Here is a 19,823-nt window from a genome sequence, read left to right as displayed (position 1 = left end):
CCAGGTATTTTAGAGACAGAGTTTCACATATATACAAGCTGCCCATCTTGATCCTGTAAGTTCTGTCTCTACACTGAAACCCAAGAGAAAAGCAAAATAGTATGCATTGGCCTAGTCCTTCACTGAAGCAACTATAACAAGTAAAAAAAATAATGTTGTAAGCTCTGTTTTTATTGAGGGTATGGTATCACCTTTTCATCACCGTGACACAAATACCTGATGCAAACATCTTGGAGGAGGAAAGGTTTATGTGGGCTCACGGTTTTAGAGGTTTCAGTCCACAGTTGTCTGGCTTTATTGCTCTGGGCCAGATATGAGTTGGAACATCATGGGAGGACAGGGCAGAGTAAAGCTTCTCAGCTCATGACAACTGGGAAACAGAGAGAGGGAGGGGGGAGGACCAGGGACAAGATGTAGTGCTCAATGGCATGCTCCCAGTGACATAGTTCCTCCAACCAGGCCCCACCTGCCCACAGTAGTCCATTTGAATTATTTATCCATCAAACAGATGAATCCACTGATGAGGTTAGAGACCTCATGATCTAGTAATTTCTCCAGTGAACACTCATTAAAGACTTGTCCCCTAATGTGAAATGGGGACCAATAACATGAGTGTTTTGGTGACATTCCAGATTCAAACTGTAACATAGGGTTAATAAAAGAACCACATAATTGAACATGATTTGAAACTCTTTTGGTAATACTCTACCTAAAGAATTGACTCAATGTTATCGTCCTTTAAAGAAAAGTTAAACAACAAATTTCTCCTTGAATTTAGTCCAGGAAGAAAATGCTATTTATGACATTGTCAGAAAATGAAAGCTGTCTACCAAACATGGTTCTTATCTTGCCAGCAATCTTAAACCTAAAGCCAAATTCTAGTGCCCAAGAGTAATAATCTGCTCATCTGGAAGGCCCCCAGTCCTTTCGTTTCCTACACATCTCCTACATTCCATTCTAGCTTCAAGAGATATGTGAAATAAATCCAGAGTGAGAAACACCAACTTTAGGAAGGTGATTACTTCAGGAATAAAGGGGAAGAAGAGGATGGCAGTTCTTCAGCTGCATACTGGATCTTTATAAGGAATGCCATGTAGGTGGGGCAACAGCACCAGAAAGGATGGGGCAAATACAAAGAAGACTGCAAAGAAATAAGGACCAGGAGTCAGATTTAACTCCAGGGTAACAGGATAAAAAGTAACACCATTAAGACAAATAAGAACACCTACTGAAGGAACTATGGGAGGGAGAAAGAGTTGAATAGTTTCCACTTGACCCTGAGTGTGAGATGCCAGGAAGAAAGTCAAGAGAACTCTAGCAGGTGGTAAGAAGTGAGAAATTTGGGTACAAAAGGTTAGCACCAGGAGAAAAAGGAAGCCACAGGAATGAGCCCAGGTAGGACCTGCTTTGCCTGCCAGTTGTCAGGCTCAAATGAAAAAGTGCACAGAAAAGGGCTTGGTAAGCCCTAAGGAGCTTTGTCAACACACAATTTTATATTCAGAGAAGTGACTGAAGCCAAGGGGAGAGATGAAGGGACAAGAATCAATGTAGAGGAACTTGCTGAGGCCTGGAAGCTGCACAAGCTTTACAGCAAGGACAAGGTAGAAAGGAGATCAAGAGAAACCAATTGGACTCCCCTCTGCAGGATCTTTTCCCAGTGGGGCTCCTCAGGGACACCCCCCTTGACCTATTCTCATTCTTTACCTTACTGACCCCTGATCCATTTCTGCTTCCTTCTTTCCTGAGATGCTAATCTCTTCCTGATTTCTACCACAGCCTGTTCTTGGGAGCTTTTCTGTGGCTGTCATGGCTCCTGCTTTGTTTTCTCCATGTGCTCTTCTTTCTTTCCTCACCATGGAAAAAGGTTTCTTTAGGCCAGGGTTTTCAGCTCACCCACGTCCCTTTTCATGCTACATACTCTTACAAAGTGATCTCACAGACTTAGGTCATTTTCTTCATTCCCGATATACTATTAACTTCTGAAGCTTCAGAGTCATGTTTCCAACTGTGACTGAGACATATTCACCTATAGCTATATAGCTGTAAGCCCACATCTTCACAACTATTTCACCACTGGGCTAATATACAACAAACTCCTTTCTCCTGTAATGTCTTTTTTGATAAATGATAGCATGTCAAATCATTCAAGTGAAAAACCAAGGGAGTCATTCTTGATTGGACTCTTTCCTTCAACTTCTACCTTCAAATGGTCACCCACATTTCCCATGGCTATTTCCTCTTTTATATCTCTACTACAACTGCATTAGGCCCTTCTCACTTACTTGGAAAACCAAAACAAATTCCTAGTGGGTCTTCCTGCTTTCAGTCATCCCTGCCACTATTCCGTTATCTATGCTTCAACCAGAATTCTCCTTCTGAAATGTGTATCTGGTATATCATTCTCCATACAAGATATATACTGCTTAACTATGACTTATGCCAGGCATGGTGGTGCACACCTATGATCCCAACACCTTAGGAGGCTGAGACAGGAGGCTTGCAAGTTCAAGGCCAGTTTCTGCAACTTAGCAAGACCCTCAGCAACTTAGTGAGACCCTGTCTCAAATTTTTTAAAAAATGGACTGGAGATGGTGCTCAGTGGCAGAGTGCCCATGAGTATAATCCCCAGTCCCAATGAAAAAAATTGTGACTTATGAGACTCCTGAAGTTGCCTCTTTTTCTAGCCTCATCTCCTGTTGTCCCCCGCTACTCTCTCCTGAGTTTTCAGCTCCCACAGAGCACTCAACCATCCCCATAGTATAGATATCTGTATATCAACATGGAAAAAGCACAACGTGGATACAGAAACCCTCTATCTGCTATGCTCATCCTGTTCAGTTGTTACCATTTTTCCACATCTCAAATTTCACCCCCTCTAAAAACATTCCATGACTCATCACACTGGAGTGACCATACTCTTCCTTGTTTCCTCACAGCATTATGTGTACCACTGTGGGTGGGCTGTGTTATATGTCATGTGTCATCTCTATGTCCCATAAGGCTGTGTGGGCCTGAAGGCATAGCATTATTCACCTGGCACAGTATATGATTCATCATGGTGCTCAGTGAATGCTACTGGTTGAAGACATGAATATGTGAATGAGTACAGGGTTTTCTTTCTCATCCACTGCAGGACCTAAACCCAATGTGTTCCTGTGTAGGAAATCTAGAAGCAATTTTTTCATGCCAGTCTTCCAGATGGGTATTGTGTCCATAGTAGTCCCTTTTAGGGTCACAATATTAACCCAAAGTCAAGTTCCTTGGCATCTTCAAGGTCAAAAAATAGCTATGGGATTTCTGAACTCCAGAGGCAATGTTGGTATGCAAGATGCCACAATTTGGTAGGGTCCACACTGTGGTCAACCCAGTGACTAGTCCTTCACAAATGTTTCAGGAACACCAACAACTAGAGCCTGTTCCCTTTTGGGTTCACTTGAATAAACATTTATTAAGCAACTGCTGTCTACTGAATGCTACACTAGCTAGGCCTGGAGGACCAAAAGGACTAAGCATTTGGTAAGGCCACAGACAGATCAGCAAGCAAATAGAATTCATTTGCTCAACACATACTGACTGAGCACATATGCCAGGCTCTATCCTAAGAGCAGAGAGAACACAGTAAACAAACAGATAAGCATCTTTGTCCTCAGACAGAAAAACAACAAAAAGGAGGAACCAGAGATATAAAATAGGAGGAAGTAACAAGTGCTCAGGAGAAAAAAAACAAAGATGAAAGAGGGTATTAAAAATGTAGCTAAGGTGGCCAGGGAAGGTTTTATAGCAATAAGTATTAACAGAGGCTGCAGGGATGTAAAAAGGAAGTGAGTCCTTCAAGGAAAGCTGGAGAAGGCTCTAGAGAAGACAGGACTTTTGAGGTGGGTTCTCAAGGACAAATAACAGCTTTTGAAAGGGACAGAGAAAGGGACATCTGGGTTTGGTTAGAACAACACATGCATGATGGGGAAAACGAAGGGGCTTTGTAGGGTGGGAGAATAGTGTGTTTGGGGAGGAGGGACATGAGTCAGAGCTACAGAAATGAGGATTTTATACCATATTAAGAGAAGTGATTTTATTCTATAGACAACAGGAAGCCAATGACAGTTTCAGAACTAAGAAACCTGGTTAGCCTGGCATAAAGGAGGATCACTGTGGAGGCAGTGTTCAGGGCAGACTATACAAGGAGAGCCAGGTAGAAAGCAGCCACTGTGGCAATAAAGGATGTACCACCATTCCTTGACTTCCCAGGGAAAAGGGAGGCAGGGAATCTGTCCGTTACGCCTTACAAAATAGGAAAGCTGACATTGAAATCAGACTGCACACATCTGCACTCATCTCTCCCACTATGGTGTTTACATACCTGCAACAAACAGGTGTCCACTTCAAAATGCCAGTGAGATGACAGCTTTTTGTCAAACACACACACACAAAATTTTCACATTTTACAGCAGAATCCACAATTAACGTTCTTGTTTAGGACTTTAAATGAAGAAACACTATGTTGACTCTTTTTAGGCATCGAAATAGCACTCATTATATGATGATTTTCTGCTATTAGCTGCTTTCTTTTGTACTTGCATTAAATGTTACGGCCAATTGCTTATAATGCTCATGTCAAACTTAGTGGAAGAAGAAATATGTTAGCAAACACTGTCACACAGGCATTTGATTTACCCACTAAATGCTAATCCTTATCCTGAAGTGTGCCATATGAAAACAAAATAAACAAAATTTGCTAAGTGATTTCCCAGCTAAAAAAGTGATACATACTCATTCTAGGTATTTTGAAAAATATTGACAAGTAAAAGGAAGAAAACAAATCATGTGCAATTCTACTCTGGATATCCCAAGTGCAGAAACTTTTGGGTTATTTCCTTTTAGATTCTTCTAGACATTACTTTATTTGTTTTATGTAGTTGAGATCACACTATAGTTACGATCCTGTCATAGCACCACAGTTTAAATTAATTTTCTCAGTTTGTCACCAGTGGCAGTATAAAATGGAACTAGATACTGCTCATTTCTCTGTCCCTTCGTTAACCTGGTTCTATTTGTCTGAACTCTATCTAGTAAAGCAATGTCCCTCCTAAAATGTGCCACCTGGACTTGAACCCATCACTTCAGATAGGGTTACCATCTCATTTTGTGCAGGCATTATAATATACTTCTGTTAATTCACCCTCCAGATATATTAACTTTTAATCATTCATATCCCATAACTATTTCAAAATCACTTAGACCCATGTCAAGAAAGAACTTCTTCATCCTTTAATGACACAAATGATTTTTACTAAGTAAATGTTATCTATGCTGATTTTATATTATAAATTTTATATAGTTTTGCTCTAATATGCCAGCTGATTAAGATCAATTCAAATCCCAACTCTGTCATCTACCACCTTGACTAATTTGCTGCTTCTGACATGTTGGCCATGCATTGCATTAGGGGCACTGCAGAGGAAAGGCCTTGCACAGCAAGATGTTAGTGACCATCCTTCTTGGCTGGCATTAAGCCTTTAATACACAGTCTATAACCCCATGTAAAATGCACTGCCACCACTTGGCCCAGGTCTAATAGGGGTTGTTGTATGCCTTGATAATATGTTCATACCACTCCCATTGGTTTCTTTTTCTTCTAGGTACTTAAGTCATCTATTTAAAATGATGAACTGTAGGATTTTTACCAGCTGTTGGCAAAGGTTCACATCTATCTCATTGCTGTGAATTTCCAGAATCTTCTTTCCCATTCTGGAAAACTAAAATATTCACTTATCTCTGGAGTCTTACCTAGAAGTCTGACCCAATTCACAGAAATAAAATGCTCAGTCCTAGGACCCTGTGGCTTGCTCCATGTACCCATCCCTATGACTACCTTGCTCATAGGAGATACAAGAAGACTTTACAAGTAGACTCCCATAGCTAAGGTAATATGGGTAAGAAATAGCACTTTTCAGAATAGAGACATAATAATGAGCATAATAAAAGAATTAAAAGTTACAAACTAATCTAGATATGAATTATCTGAAAGAAAAAGTGGGCTAAGAATAATAAAAACAAAAGCTAGATTTTCTCCACTGATGGACTACTCTCTCAAGTATCCTGAACCTATGTGCCCCAAGTCCATCCCATGGAAGTGTACCTACCCCTTCAGGCTGACATGAGCAATGACAACCTGCCTCATCTGATACCCGTTCTGTGACAGCCACAACAGCTATTCATTATCTCTTCTCCTTCTAGGGCATCTCTGTTCCCCATCATTATTCCATCAGTGGAACATTCCTTGAAGTTTTGTGGCCACAAATTGAAAAGGTGCCAATGGCAGTAAGCCATACCAAAATCACCCTAGTTCTACACTGCTGCCTAGTTGCTTTGTAACTCAACACTTGGAAATCTCCACAGTGGTGGGCCTTCACCAAGGATTCATATTCAGCATACTCCTCTGGGATGTTTTAGAAAATACTACTGTTCCTGGACCATAGGTTTCAACGTTCTGAGGCAGTAAATCTGGGGTATCTTTACTACTTGTAAGCTGCACAAGTGGTTCTCATCTATGCTCCTGGTAAAAATCACTGTTCTACACCAAACTAACTTCTCCAAACTACAAAAGGGTTATAGTTGCCAACCTCTCCCCATTACTATAAGGGAGAAAAAGTTAATTTTTTAGAGACAGAAAAATTTTTGAACACCTAGTATGTGTTGGACATACGTTTAACATTTCTGCATAAATTTTCCTATTTAATCCTCACAGTTACTCAATGAGGTAGGTACTATCTACATGTTAAAGAAGAGGGAATTGAGGCACAGAAGTTAAAAACCTGCCCATAAAATGTATTTTAATATTTATTCTATTCCCTACATAAAAAGATGTTAGTGTGAAATGAGTTTTGCATAAGCAAAAAATTAAGAGTTGAGAAGCAAATCTATCCCCCATGTTAATCTGATCCACAGTCAATCTTGCAAGGTAGAAGAAACACAGTTTAGTATTATCTTTAACAGTTAGGGTCATCTTTATGGTCTTATAGTTTACTTACCATTTCCAAACTTCTTAAATAAAGACGATAATTTGTGATGTAAACTCTTCCCTTAATGGGGCCATTGAAAGGACATATGTAAATAACTTCTTTGTCTAGTAAGATAAAAAAAGTACCCTAAAATAATGGAAATATATACCAAGATACACAATAAATGGTACTAATTTAATATAAACTATTTGGCTAAGAATAACTACAATAAAAATTACTGAAAAGGTTGAAAGCAAGCACTGGCAATGTTTCCACATTACCACGCTAGGTTGTATCAGGGCAATTGGGGAACTAGTGGGGCCACTTCATTTCCAGACACTAGCAGTGCTTCCCTGAGTTTTCCCATAATGCTGTCACTATCTGGGGCAAGGGGACAACAGCTAGTGAAGCAGAAGTAAATCAGGGTATCACTACTGCAACCCTCAAATGATTGTAAAATAATCATGCACACTAATTCAATCAGAGGATGGCAATTTATATAGGATAATCTCATGGAACTACCTCTGACCACATAAATATCATATTTTTAATAAATGAATGCTAATCATAGAAATCTATCTATAGTCTATTTTTATTTTTTAATAGTCCAGAGAAGAGCTTAGCTATATTCTTTTCAAACATTTAAGTCATATAAAACAGATGGACAAAGGAATAGCACATCTTCAGAAGAATCAAACAAGGACAAACTTAATCAAAAGAGTTAATTAATGATAAAGAAATATATCATTCTCTTATACTTCAAGGATGTCCTTGAATGTGTTAATGATCTTTAATTTTTTAATGGGTTTAAAATCCCTTTTCCCTCATGTGCTAAATGAACAATACCCAGTAAGGCTACTTCACACCAATTCAATTGATTACAACCTTGATTTAGGTTTGGGCACTGATATTTAGCACCAAAACTTTATATGGAGACCACTGAAAGTGAAAATATCTTCTTTTCTCTAATCCAAAAATTGAAATGGAGACATCCTGTTGGTTTCTATTTCAAGACTAGAATTATATGTGCAATTCTGTAAACACAGAATAGTTTCTCATGGTGCATGGCTAATTCACAAAAGAATATTTTTTGTCTAGGACCTTCATCTAATTAGTGCCATATTTTAACCATTTAAGTTAAAAACCTTGATCTTAATAAACTGAAATGTTCCTTGAAACAATGGTAACCTATGGGCTCTAAGTACACTGAAATGTGAGAGGCGGATATCAACCCTAACATACATTAGCACTTGGCTCAGAAGATGAGGATGCTTGTGCATTCTTATGTCAGAATGATCTGGCCCTTCCAAAGTAGATTCCCTCCTCTTGATATAAATTTATCTTTAAAATACCCACATACATCAAAATGTTACCTCGATATTACTAACTTCTATTTTCTGACAAATTTAAATGTGTGTAAGAGTGTGTGTGTGTGTGTGTGTTTTGTACCAGAGATTGAACCCAGAGGTGCTTAACCACTGAGATACATCACAACCCCCCCTTTTTTTTTTGAGACAGGATCTTGCTAAGTTGCTAAGGCTGGCTTTGAACTTGCAATCCTCCTGCCTCAGCCTCCCAAGTCACTGGGATTACTGGCATGCACCCCCACACCCAGCTACAAATGAATATTTTTTTAAAAAACTCTTTTTTAAAAAAGATTTTGATGGACCTTTATTTTATTCATTTATCTATATGTGATGCTGAGCATTGAACCCAGTGCCTTGCCCATGCTAGGCAAGCACTCTGCCACTGAGCCACAGCCCAGCCCCTACAATTTAAAACAAAAAGATCTATTATCTCACACAGGAGAATCCATAAGCCTTTAAGTTCATCATTTTGAAGCATATTATCACAGACTATAAACCTTAATAGTATTTTGTTCTTATAAGTTTAAACCATGAGCATGTATAGCTCGGGTAAAAACATTCAAGAAATAATCCATATTTTTTTGACCTAAATCATTCTCAGTCTTTGGTACAGACAGAAGAATATCACTATCTCTGTGAGCACAAAACTTCTGAAAGAACTCTGTTCAAGAAAGGAATGTGGAGCATTCTCTGTGTTAAGGCTTTTAAACAAAGCTAGCCTATTTGTCTCTGACTTGTACAGAGTAAACAGGACTGAAGCCACCTGATCCTGCCGCACTGCTCATCCAGTTATGTAACCCTAGCATCCAAGGGTTCTTACCAGTAATTAGCATTTCTCCTGGGAGTCTAGGAACAGTCTCACTGAGATCCCGATTCACTCCATCTTGAGATGCCTGGAAGGGAAGGAGAGGAATCAGAAATAATAACATGACGTGCACAGGGTCTTAAAACAGCCAGGAATACAGCAACTAAAAATATACTTTTCAAAGAAAAAATTAAGAGATTTAGCATGTGAGAAAATTAGCAGAGAAAATTCAAACTGAAAATTCATACTACAGTCTTGGCTGGGGATATAGCTTATTGGTGGAGCACTAACTGAGCAAGTATGAGGCCCTGGTTTCTATCCCCAGCACTGCCACCAAATAAAACCAATCTGGCATGAACATTTATTAGATGTGCTAACTCTCAGCATATATTTAAATAAAGTTTACATGATTTTGAATAATACTATTTTTCAATTTTTAAAGTCAACATTTTTCAGAAAAATGATAAAATATAAATATGATGTATTAGTTATACATTATATACCATAGCAGCTTTCTTTTTTCATATAAAATATTCAGTCATCTTGGTTATGGGCTTACTCAGTTGGTAGAGACTCATACAATCAGTTATCTTTTGTGAAGGGTAGGAATGAAAATTTTAATTCCAGGGACTTTAACTGAACCACAGGACAGTGATTGGCCAGCATCTTATTACATTGCCAGAAAATAAGTACCATGATCTTTTTGGTTTCTTGTTTTACTAAGACCCTTTCTTACTTTTACTTCCTCACCTTTATTAAAAGCCTTGTCCTAGACAAGAGGAAGAATGTTCTGTCAGAGGATTTTTGTTTATTTGTTTTTGTTTTTTTTTTTTTTTTTTTTTTTTGTGGTGCTGGGATTGAACTCAGAGCCTTGTGTATGCAAGGTAAGCACTCTACCAACTGAGCTATATCCCCAGCCACAGAGAACTTTTGAGCTGATAAGGGCCTTAAGAACCATTTTAATTTTTCAGTGACTTTCCTATTCCTCTAGGCCTCCCATTTTCGAGGTATTCCCTTCCAGGCATGGCCTCATCCACTTCAGAAGCTCTGCCAGGCAGGGAAAGTATTAACCACTAAAATTCACAGGCAACTTCTAGGAGTCTAGTTTACCAAAGATATCGACTGTGACCCGCTTGCCCAGTAAAGGCATCTTTCAAGGAATTCATGCCATCTAGTATAATGATCCAATGATGTGTGGCATGCATTAGTTTTATGATGTATGAGGCACATTGATAACATCTGTTTGGGCAAAAGGCTTTTTCACTACTATTTTTCATTCATTTTTTTCTAGTTGTTCTCTGAAACCAAATGACATTTCATGGGTAAAGTTAGCTGTGCTGCCCTCAGAAGTGTTTTTTGTTTGTTTTTGGCAAATATTAACTGAAACAAAACATAGTAGTGCACATTTATGAACTATTAGGGGTTATGCAAATGGAAAGATTTATTATGAAATAGGAGAAATGTGCATTGTATATTTAGATATAAGCTGTCAAAGTGAGGCATTTGCTGGATTTTTAACGGTTCTATCTTTTCTATTCAGACATAAAATTAAAATTGCTAGCCATTTCTAAACATTTTTACTACTTGTAAGTGTCTTAATTGGAGGGGGGCAGGATAAATTGTTCCCAGCAAGGAATTCCTTCAATGAAAAACAAAACTACACACCTTACATAAATGAGAAAACTGGAAAGAAATTATTATCCTTTAATACTGCCTCTAACTAAAAACAAATTCAAGGGGAAATGTTCTATTCGGTATGCTTTTTAAATACCACAGTTCAGGATCAATAGGAGAAAGCATAATCCAAGCCCAAAATGAGAAAGTGAATGTTTGATTAACACAGAATAACATGGGATTAATACTTTATATTAGAGCAGTATTACCTAAGGACTTATAATTATATTCTTGAAGGTAGTCTTATATTTAGAACTGATTCTTGTATCAAATACCAAAATAAAATATGATAAAAATCTATAATAATCTGGGAGATGAAGAAGGTCCTTATAGATAACAAAATAAAAAAGATAAAGATTGACAGGTGTGATTATATAAAACTTTGAACCCCTATATTTCAAAATCAAAACAAAATACCATAAATTAAAAGGCTAACAATAAATGAGAAAATATGTGTATATTATAAAGAGAGAAATATCATAATATAAATAACACTTATAAATCAATAAAAAAAAATCCTCTCAAAACACCCCAAAGCAAACAGGCAAAAGACACAGTCATGTCATAAAAGAAATGGATGATAAACACAGTTTTCACCCAAAAGATCCATATTGTTAGTAATGAAGGAATACAAATTACAAGACAGCCTTTGGCTCCCTCTGATTGCTTGAGCAGCCTTATACACTGATGGATGGGAGTAGAAATTAACCTTTCTGGTGGATAATCTTAAAGGCTGACAGGGCCATGAATAAAGATGACTTTAAATTTACTCCCTTCTTTTCAATATATGTTCCCAAATCTCCCACTAATTGTACAATTTTCCCCTGGCTATTCTGAACCATTTTTCTGTTAAAGTTGTATTTGTTTTGATTATGCAACTCTTTCTTCATCATAATTAGAAAATAATGCCAATATTTAGGAAGGCTAGGTAGCCTGCTCAGTCGGCCTTGGCCTTCCATTACCTGCTTCAGAAAGCTTTCTGGGACAGAGGATTGCCTGGTACCTGAAATGTAATGTCTGACAGAAATTCATGAAACAGAGGTTCCCAAAATAAAGGTACAACTTATGAACTTAAAAACATAAAAATCACTTAACACATAGAAGGTGTTCTATCTAAAATCTGTCCTTAAATAAGGTGGGACAATAAATAAGACCATATTTACACTATGTGAATGAAGAATGAAATTCATAATTCAATAAACCCCAAATGATTACCTAATATCATGCAGAGAGAGAAAGATACAGGTAAATCTGGAAACTCAACTTACCCTCTTAATGGATTCATTCTCCAAGGAGTGTGAATTATACTTAGAAGTTGATGCAGAGGCCATAATGGAAACTCTACCAAGAAAGACAATGTTCTATATTAATTGAATTTGTATTATAATTTCAAACACAAGTGTCATTAAAGATTTAAATATTTCAACTAAGACCAGTACTACTTTACAGGCTCTATTTCCATACTAGGCCCCAGTAGAACTAACCAGAGCACAGGTAGTATGGGAAAGAGCTCTAATGAGGGTTCAGGAAACTTAGAAGAACAAGAAAAGTGGAACTAAATACCAAAGGGTGAATTCTATGGAAGACATCACATATACTCCAGGAATTTTTGTTCATAGTGTTCACGTAGTTACAAAAAAAAATGATTTTTGGTTTCTTAGTACTAGAACCTAGGGTCTTGCACATGCTCTACCACTGAGCCACAACCCCAGCCTGATCTGATGTTTATCAATGGACAACAGGCCTTAGGTTTCCATACTTCTTAATTTTGAAAGATAATCTAGAGTCAGCCAAGGAGAATGATAAAATGGTGGGCAATTTAACTCATACTATTTTCCCCTTCAAGAATTCTGTCTCCCCAAATTAAAGCAATTTAATGTGGCATGGACTTGATCAAAACCAAATTTACAAGATTTGATTTAATCAGTATTTTCTAGGGAAAGTACATACTTCATTTAAATAATGAATATTTATAACAATTCAGACATAAATGAAAGCATCAAATTCAGAACATACACAAAAGCATTTTAACACAAGTATTTAATTTAGACTTGAAGATTATAGTGACAACAGGAAACTAAATAATGTTTTGGTTATTTATCAAAAAAAGGTTTGTTTGGGCTGGGATTGTAGCTCAGTCATAGAGCACTTGCCTCATATGTGTGAGGCACTGGATTCAATTCTCAGCACCACATATAAATAAGAATAAAATAAAGTTCCATCAACAACTAAAAAAAATATTTTTAAAAAAGGTTTGTTTGTTTTTTGGTACCGGGGGCTGAACCCAGAGGCACCCTACCACTAAGCTACACTCTCAGTTCTTTATATTATTTTGAGACAGGCTCTTACTAAGTTGCTGAGGCTGACCTTGAACTTGAGATCCTCCTGTCTCAGCCTCTGAGATGACAGGCCTGTGCTATCACATTCGGCTTTATTTATCAAAATTAATGGCACATAGATAGATATGAAGTGACTGGGAGGTAATCCATATCCAATTCTAAAAGGTAATTGTGAATATCCTAGGGCTAACTGCATTAAAATGACATCACTCCATAAAAAATAAGTATGGAAAATATCAAAACATTTTGGCACAAATCCTAGTAATCTGATAGCTTTACAGTCCTCAACACTGTCCTTAAGAATGGCCTGCAAGAGGTGACCAAGATGCAGTAAGGAAACCACGAGGATGTGGACTAGTAGCCACCTGACAGCAATCTTATTATTATTAGGACTGTCAGGCTTCCCCCACAATAGAACAACAATACAAATAGAAGACTTTTGTCCATTTAGTTCATGGCCGTACCCTGGCACACAATGGTGCTCATAATTAGTGAATGAATGGGTATGTGGAAAATATACAATATCATGAAACATTATCATAGGGCTGATTTCAATACTGGTTTACCCCATCACAGAAAACTGGACCTAGAGAACTATTATTAAGGCTTAAAATGAACAATTAGCAGGGCACAGCGGCACTTTCCTGTAGACCCAGCTTCTCAGGAGGCTGAGGCAGGAGGATCAATTGAGCCCAGGAATTCAGGGACTGCTTGAGAAACATAGTGAGACCCTGTCTCAAAAAAGGGGGGGAGGGAATGAACAATTGAGGACATACTCAAATTAAAGAACTTGAAATTGCTCAGAGTAGGACAACTTAAAATTAAAATAACTTTAAGAAGAACTGTGAAAAAATCCAAATGAATTAAATTCAGACAAAATAGTGTATGATATTTTGAAAACCCCCTCTAACCTTAATTTCCATGTCCAAGTAAAATAATCCATTCTTCTCAGAGACAGCAGAAATGGATGAGATTAACTAGATAGAGGTTAGATATATATGCCCTGAAATTATTGTATGGAATAAACAAGACTATATGCTAGGTGGGATTCTTCAGTAATGGATATGAAATTAGTTTTTTAGCAAAAAATATACACTAATATCCAATACGTGAATGTTTTAAAACCAAAGTAATCCATCAGGTCAATAGAGAATTTTTAAAATGTCCAGTTATATGGCCCACTCAGTCTTCACCTTCCTTTTCCTATTTGTTCATAAATCATAAAAGAATGATGACTCCTCTTGTTTTCTTCAATTCTCATGAAATAATTCAATTGAAAATGAATATAAAGGAAGAAAGCCCTCATTTCCCTTTCATTTAAAACTGTTTTATTGACATATAACTTACATACCATCTAATTCACCTTTTTAAAATGTACAATTTATAGGATTCCATTTATCCAGAATTGTGCAACTATAACCCAAATCAATTTTATACAATATTTATCACCTCATAGAGACACTGCATACCCATTAATTGTCACTCATCATTCCCTAATGTCCCAGATCCCCAGCAAGCATGGATTTACTTTCTCTCTCTCTCTCTCTCTCTCTCTCTCTCTCTCACACACACACACACACACACACACACACACACACACTTGCCCATTCTGGGCATTTTATATAAATAAAATCATACAATGGGAGGCCTTTCATACTTCTGGAGTCACACCAGACACTCCTACTGTTAAAAGGATGATGATTAAGTATGAGCCTAAGAAATTGAGGGTCCAGGTTACATGTGCCAGTTCCATGATGAGCCATGCTTTCAAATCTCATCAATAAGCCTTTCTGTTGAATGATTTCAACTAATTGCTGAAGTCTGCAGAAGCAGAACTTCCTGATGTGGAGAACTAGACACCAGATCTGGCTCCATTCAAATCTCAACTGCAATGCATGAACCATATGACCCTGGGCAGGTTATTTAACTTCTCTGACTTCTGTTGTTATTATCCCCTATTTTACTTCATCATTGTTTGGCAAAATGAATGAGTTAATACATGTGAAGAGCTTAGAGCCACTCCAACTATCTGTTAACAAAGTATCAGCATTTTTAAATTTAGAAAGGATAATTATTGAATACCTACACCATAACCAATTCTTCTGCAAATTATTCTTGACCTTAGAAATACTAGGGAGAAAGTCCACTATTACAGGGATTTTGCACAGCTGATTGTGACTGCATTATAAAGCTTTTTTAAAAGTAATATAATGGCTGAAATAGGACAAGAGGCAGCAGAGTGGCACTGTGGAAAATGTGCTAGTCAGCTGACTACAGGCCCTGAGATGCTGTAACTTACCAAGCAAGGGAAGTTCATTATTAGTATCTTCATCTATAAAACAACTATGTTGAGCTAAGTGCAGTTTGATAATAATCAGAAACTATAGTGAAGTTTACAAAACACACACACACACACACACACACACACACACACACACACAAAACAGCTTCCCTTTTGGTTTACAGAGCATTTTGTCCCAAACCCCTATTAAGTTTTAATCCATTTTATTTAAAAAAAACATTGATTTTTCGCTATCCTGGCTTTAAAGCAAAAATTGAAACTTAATTCCCTATATATATGCTAATTACAGGAGCCTAAGCAAAGGTAGACTTCTATTATTTTTGATCCTCCCTCAAAAAAACCTTTGTGATGATTTAAGCACAATTCTCTCCTGTGACACAGAAGACAAGGCCCTGATACAAGTTATTGGAAGGGCCAGCTCAGGACCAGGTCTCCTAATGCTGCGGCAACCTTTCCTTCTAGAAAAGTCTTCCAAACATCCTTTTAAAGAAACCAGGTGCAGGTCTGACTGGTCTCAATCCCAGCAGAGGAGTTTTCAACAAAGAAACACGAATAAGAGAATTCAAGTCAACCAGCCAAAAGCAATCTTTGGGGCCTCTTAGCCCCTTCAAATAAGGCTACATAATAAAGCTATAGCAAATAAACCAAATTTTTGAAAAAGACTGAATGTGGGAGCCCCTCTAAACCTGCGCAGTGTCTCCTGCTGAGAGTAAAGGCTGAGGGGCAGCTACCTGACCCTCCAGCAGACTGTTGTCTATCACAGACTAAACAAATCTGCATATGTATGTCCTGCCTTTTGTTTCACTTTGTCACCTGACTCCTCTGAAAGCTTTGCTTTCCCTTCTACCTTCCTTCAAAGGTGGCTTGGAATGAAACCTATTTTCCTAACAATTTCACTGTGAATATTTCTGGAACAGTGAAATCCCTCCTCTCCCACTTGCAGGAATTAGTGCCACCCAACAGCATTTTTAAGTCACAGCATGGCCTTCATTTTCTTTGTTTAAATTCAAGACCATCTCAACCTTGGTGGGCCTTCCCTCCCTCCTTCTAGCACTTAGCACCTTTCAGATAATAACTTGAGTCAGGAATTCAGGCAAGTATATATATATATATATATATATATATATATATGTATATGTATATGTATATGTATATGTATATGTATATGTATATGTATGTATGTATGTATGTACAAGTCCTTGGCTAATCAGGATGTTGTTGTGGATATGGGCTCTGGGTAGCTGAACTGCAACATTCATTTATATCACTTTTAAAACATTTGCGCCAAAAAGAACTAGAACAATACTAGCTTCCACTATAAACTTTTCCCAGGAAGCAGACATTTCAAATGAAGGTACAAGAACACCTTCCCACACACACAAAAACCTGTTTTCCCCTTTCTGTCCTATAAGAAACACAGATTACAAAAAACACCTAGAGTGGACATAATTAGAAACACTTTAAAACAAATGTGGGCCTATTTAGCCTTATTTAAAAAAATCTAAAAGCAGAATTAGAAAGTCATTTTGACCTCTGCCTCACAGGGCCTTTGCTAGCAAACTCTGAACACTCAGGGTAGTTCTATTTTCTACAGTCACCTGATTTGAGATCAATGGGCCTTGCTGAGTGGTTTTGCTGAACTTTCTTGTGTACAGACAAAACAGTAACAAGAGGTATGCAGGCTTTCTCTTTTGATCCTCCTTAATGTGGTTTATTAATTTAAGTCAATTTGAGCATGCTCTTTCTTCTGAGGCTTCCCTGGTGGCTGTGGAAAACTAACCAGTCTTAAAGTCTGACTTCTACAGGCTGCTGGAGAACAAAAAGGTATGAACAAACTGCCTCAAACAAACTGCCTCTGAGTTCAAAGTTATGGTCTTTCACAGATTGTTATCCTTACTCGGAAGTCTATTTTGAAAAAAAAATATGCAAAATACTTAGGGCAGTGATGCTTAATACAATCAGACCTGATACTCCCTTTGTTATAAAATAAATTTCTGTAAAACCTCTTTTGCTATATTGAAATGAGAGTCACAGATACTATCAATCTAAATACAATTTATTTTAAAATCAACATACTGCTTTAATTCCAGTACAAAGGAGAAATAAAATAGTGATTTTTAAAAAATGTATTTTTCAATTCATTACACTAAAACCCAACACCCTTCCATTTCTGATTTGGCCTCTAGGGGGAGCATTATCCCCAATGAGGACCACTCTCAAAGAGTTTCTCTGCTCTGTTCTTAATGTGAACAGAGCAGAGTGCCACTAAATGCAGGATTTACTGGATTCAGCGTATTCTGACTTTGTGCATTAAGGCACTGTTGACTGTAGCCCATATAGGAGGCAAGAAAATGAAAACACAGTGTGCAATGTACACAATCAAACCACTCTCTGGACAAAAAGAGAAATTTCAACATCCCAGCCATGTTGAGATCATGAACACCATCAATTTAGTGTCTACATTTGCATAGTTGAGTGGAGGGGTGCTCAGCCCACATGAAAGTAAAGTATGATTTGCAAAAGTAGGAGTGTATTTCATTTTTTGAAATCCAGTTTTCTCTGAAGCAGGGGTTGGCAAACTTTTACTGTGAAGGGTCAGATGGTAAACACTGTAGGCTTTGTGGGCCCTAGGTCTCTGCTGCAACTACTTAAGTCTGCAAGGTAGCAATGAATCAGGGACAGAGAGTTGAATGAATGTGCTGGAGTCCAATAAAATCATATTTACAAAACAGGCTGTTACCCCCTGCTTTAAAGTATTAAAATAAATTATTTCCAAATGAACTTTCTTCAGCCAAAGCAAATAATAATCATGCTCTCTTAACTTCAAAATAAACAATTAACTTCACCATTCATCGTTTGTCCGGATGCCACTATGCCCAGCTGTAAAATAGTGTGATCAGATCAATTTGAGATTCCAATCCCAATTCTGTCACTTAATAAGAAAGGTCACGCAACTCTGGACCAAGTGCAGTTCCCTGTCTTTGAAATGCACATGACACCATCCAACCTCATACAGTGTTGAGGGAGAACATGAGAAATGATAATACAGCAAAAAGTGTTCAAATACTAGTTCCTCTCCTCATACAATTAAGTGTTTTTGATGTTTTCTGAAGTTACTTGTCAAACTAGTGCTAATGTACAAGGCTGGATGCCCAGAAATGGCAGTCTCTCCAACTGCCCAGTCATTCTGCAGACATGTTTTCTATGATCAATCTAATCTTGATAAGGCCCTGAGCAGCCAGAAAGCACTTTATCTTTAAAGTATGTCTATTTCCACTAACACACACACACACACACACACACACACACACACACACAAACTCCCATCCCACAGAAACTTTCCATGGGATCCCCATCACAGAGATCTCATCTCATTACCTTTTTTCTGGCTCCGGTCATCTAGAAATAGACTTACTTTAAAAATGTCTAGATGGGCGCAGTGGTGCAGGCCTATAATCCAGGTGACTCAGGAGGCTGAGGCAGGAAGATTTTGAGTTCAAAGCCAGCCTCAGCAACAGCGAGGAGCTAAGTAACTGAGTGAGACCCTGTCTCTAAATAAAATACAAACAAGGACTGGGGATGTGGCTCAGTGCTTGAGTGCCCAAGAGTTCCATACCTAGTACCAAAAAAAGAAAAAAACTTCCAGTCTAACTCCTTCAATTCAGTGGTTTACAAATAGACATATATAACCCATATGTATTAGAGTTTCTCTGTTTGTCTTGGACACTTCAAATCTCAAGGTTGAAGGTATTTGGTTTGATGTTTCTTTGGAAATTACAAAATTTTAAATAGTATTTCATTTAGAAACTCATATTTCATATCAACTTGATATTTGTAATTTGTCTCAAAGATACATTGACTTTTACTTCTTTAAATACTGCAAAGACCTGTGACTAAAACCAATATAATCCAGACCCAGTGGAGAATGCATTTTGAATTAGTGATAGTTTGGGATGATCCATTCACCCTATTTCTTGGTCCCCTCATGATAAATGGCACATCTTCAAGACAGCTGATTGGCTTTAGGGCATAAGCTGTGGCCATGGAAAAGGGTAACTTTAGAAATCCTTCATAAATTAAAATTGCTATAGCGAACATATTATTTAAAAAGTCAACTACCATCGGGTATATTATTTAATGTAAAAAGCTACCTAGAGGAATAGCAGACATTTAAACAAATCATTAAATTCACCAATGGATTTTGTAACAGTCAAATACCTGCCAGTAAACAATTTTAAAATAGGAACAAGATCAAATTCCCATCCACCTGTCAATTCCCAAACCCACAAATTCAGCTGATATGCTCCATGACAAAAAGTCTTGTTGATTTTCCCCAGT

General features: G+C 37.6%; 1 protein-coding gene across 4 annotated transcripts in view; it reads right to left on the bottom strand.

Annotated features, from left to right (window-relative positions):
• Mtm1 (myotubularin 1) overlaps positions 1 to 19,823 on the bottom strand; it is a 98,484-nt gene that overhangs the window by 64,543 nt on the left and 14,118 nt on the right. For 3 of the 4 annotated variants that reach the window (XM_077107686.1, XM_077107687.1, XM_077107688.1), the window contains exons 2-4: positions 12,113 to 12,185; positions 9,186 to 9,258; positions 7,029 to 7,123 (exon numbers count right to left, since the gene is read on the bottom strand). In XM_077107686.1, coding sequence (XP_076963801.1) covers positions 7,029 to 7,123; positions 9,186 to 9,258; positions 12,113 to 12,175 — 231 coding nt within the window. In that variant the 5' untranslated portion in view covers positions 12,176 to 12,185. Of the gene's footprint in view, positions 1 to 7,028; positions 7,124 to 9,185; positions 9,260 to 12,112; positions 12,186 to 19,823 lie in introns of those variants that run through there. The other variant, XM_077107689.1, reaches the window with a different exon arrangement.

Source organism: Callospermophilus lateralis, chromosome X (genome assembly GCF_048772815.1).
Source record: "Callospermophilus lateralis isolate mCalLat2 chromosome X, mCalLat2.hap1, whole genome shotgun sequence".
Classification (NCBI taxonomy): Eukaryota; Metazoa; Chordata; class Mammalia; order Rodentia; family Sciuridae; genus Callospermophilus; species Callospermophilus lateralis.
The sequence above is the reverse complement of the archived record's forward strand: the minus strand, read 5'-3'. Positions and strand labels throughout refer to the sequence as shown.